The sequence below is a fragment of the Priapulus caudatus genome, unplaced genomic scaffold (genome assembly GCF_000485595.1).
Source record: "Priapulus caudatus unplaced genomic scaffold, Priapulus_caudatus-5.0.1 Scaffold48837, whole genome shotgun sequence".
Classification (NCBI taxonomy): domain Eukaryota; kingdom Metazoa; phylum Priapulida; class Priapulimorpha; order Priapulimorphida; family Priapulidae; genus Priapulus; species Priapulus caudatus.
In genome coordinates this window covers 1-248 of record NW_014625897.1, presented here as the reverse complement: position 1 = coordinate 248, position 248 = coordinate 1, and the positions used below count along the sequence as shown (strand labels likewise).

Below are 248 nucleotides of genomic sequence, written 5' to 3'. Positions count from 1 at the left end.
GTCAATTTCTTCGTCGCTTTGCACGGCTTCGCCCGGCTGAATTTCTGAATCACGGTATGGATCCATTGCCTTCTGATCAATGATTTCGCGAGTCAGACGAACGCAGGCACGAAAGCCCTCGATATCATCCTGATGCTGCATATAGTTGAAGCGGATCTCGGGTTTGTCGCCAATCTTATTAGTCTTCGCCCTGATCGTGCCGCGACTGCTCGGCTTATTGTGACCAACATGCACCTGAAAGCCATGCC

The 248-nt window shown here is 51.2% G+C and overlaps 1 protein-coding gene across 1 annotated transcript; it reads right to left on the bottom strand.

Annotated features, from left to right (window-relative positions):
• Positions 1-3: 3 nt before the first annotated feature.
• On the bottom strand, positions 4-240 carry LOC106820652 (oxygen-dependent choline dehydrogenase-like; the record flags this gene model as incomplete). Its single annotated transcript, XM_014825155.1, has 1 exon — positions 4-240. A coding segment is annotated over one exon (237 nt), but the record flags the coding sequence as incomplete, so codon positions are not given.
• Positions 241-248: the final 8 nt, after the last annotated feature.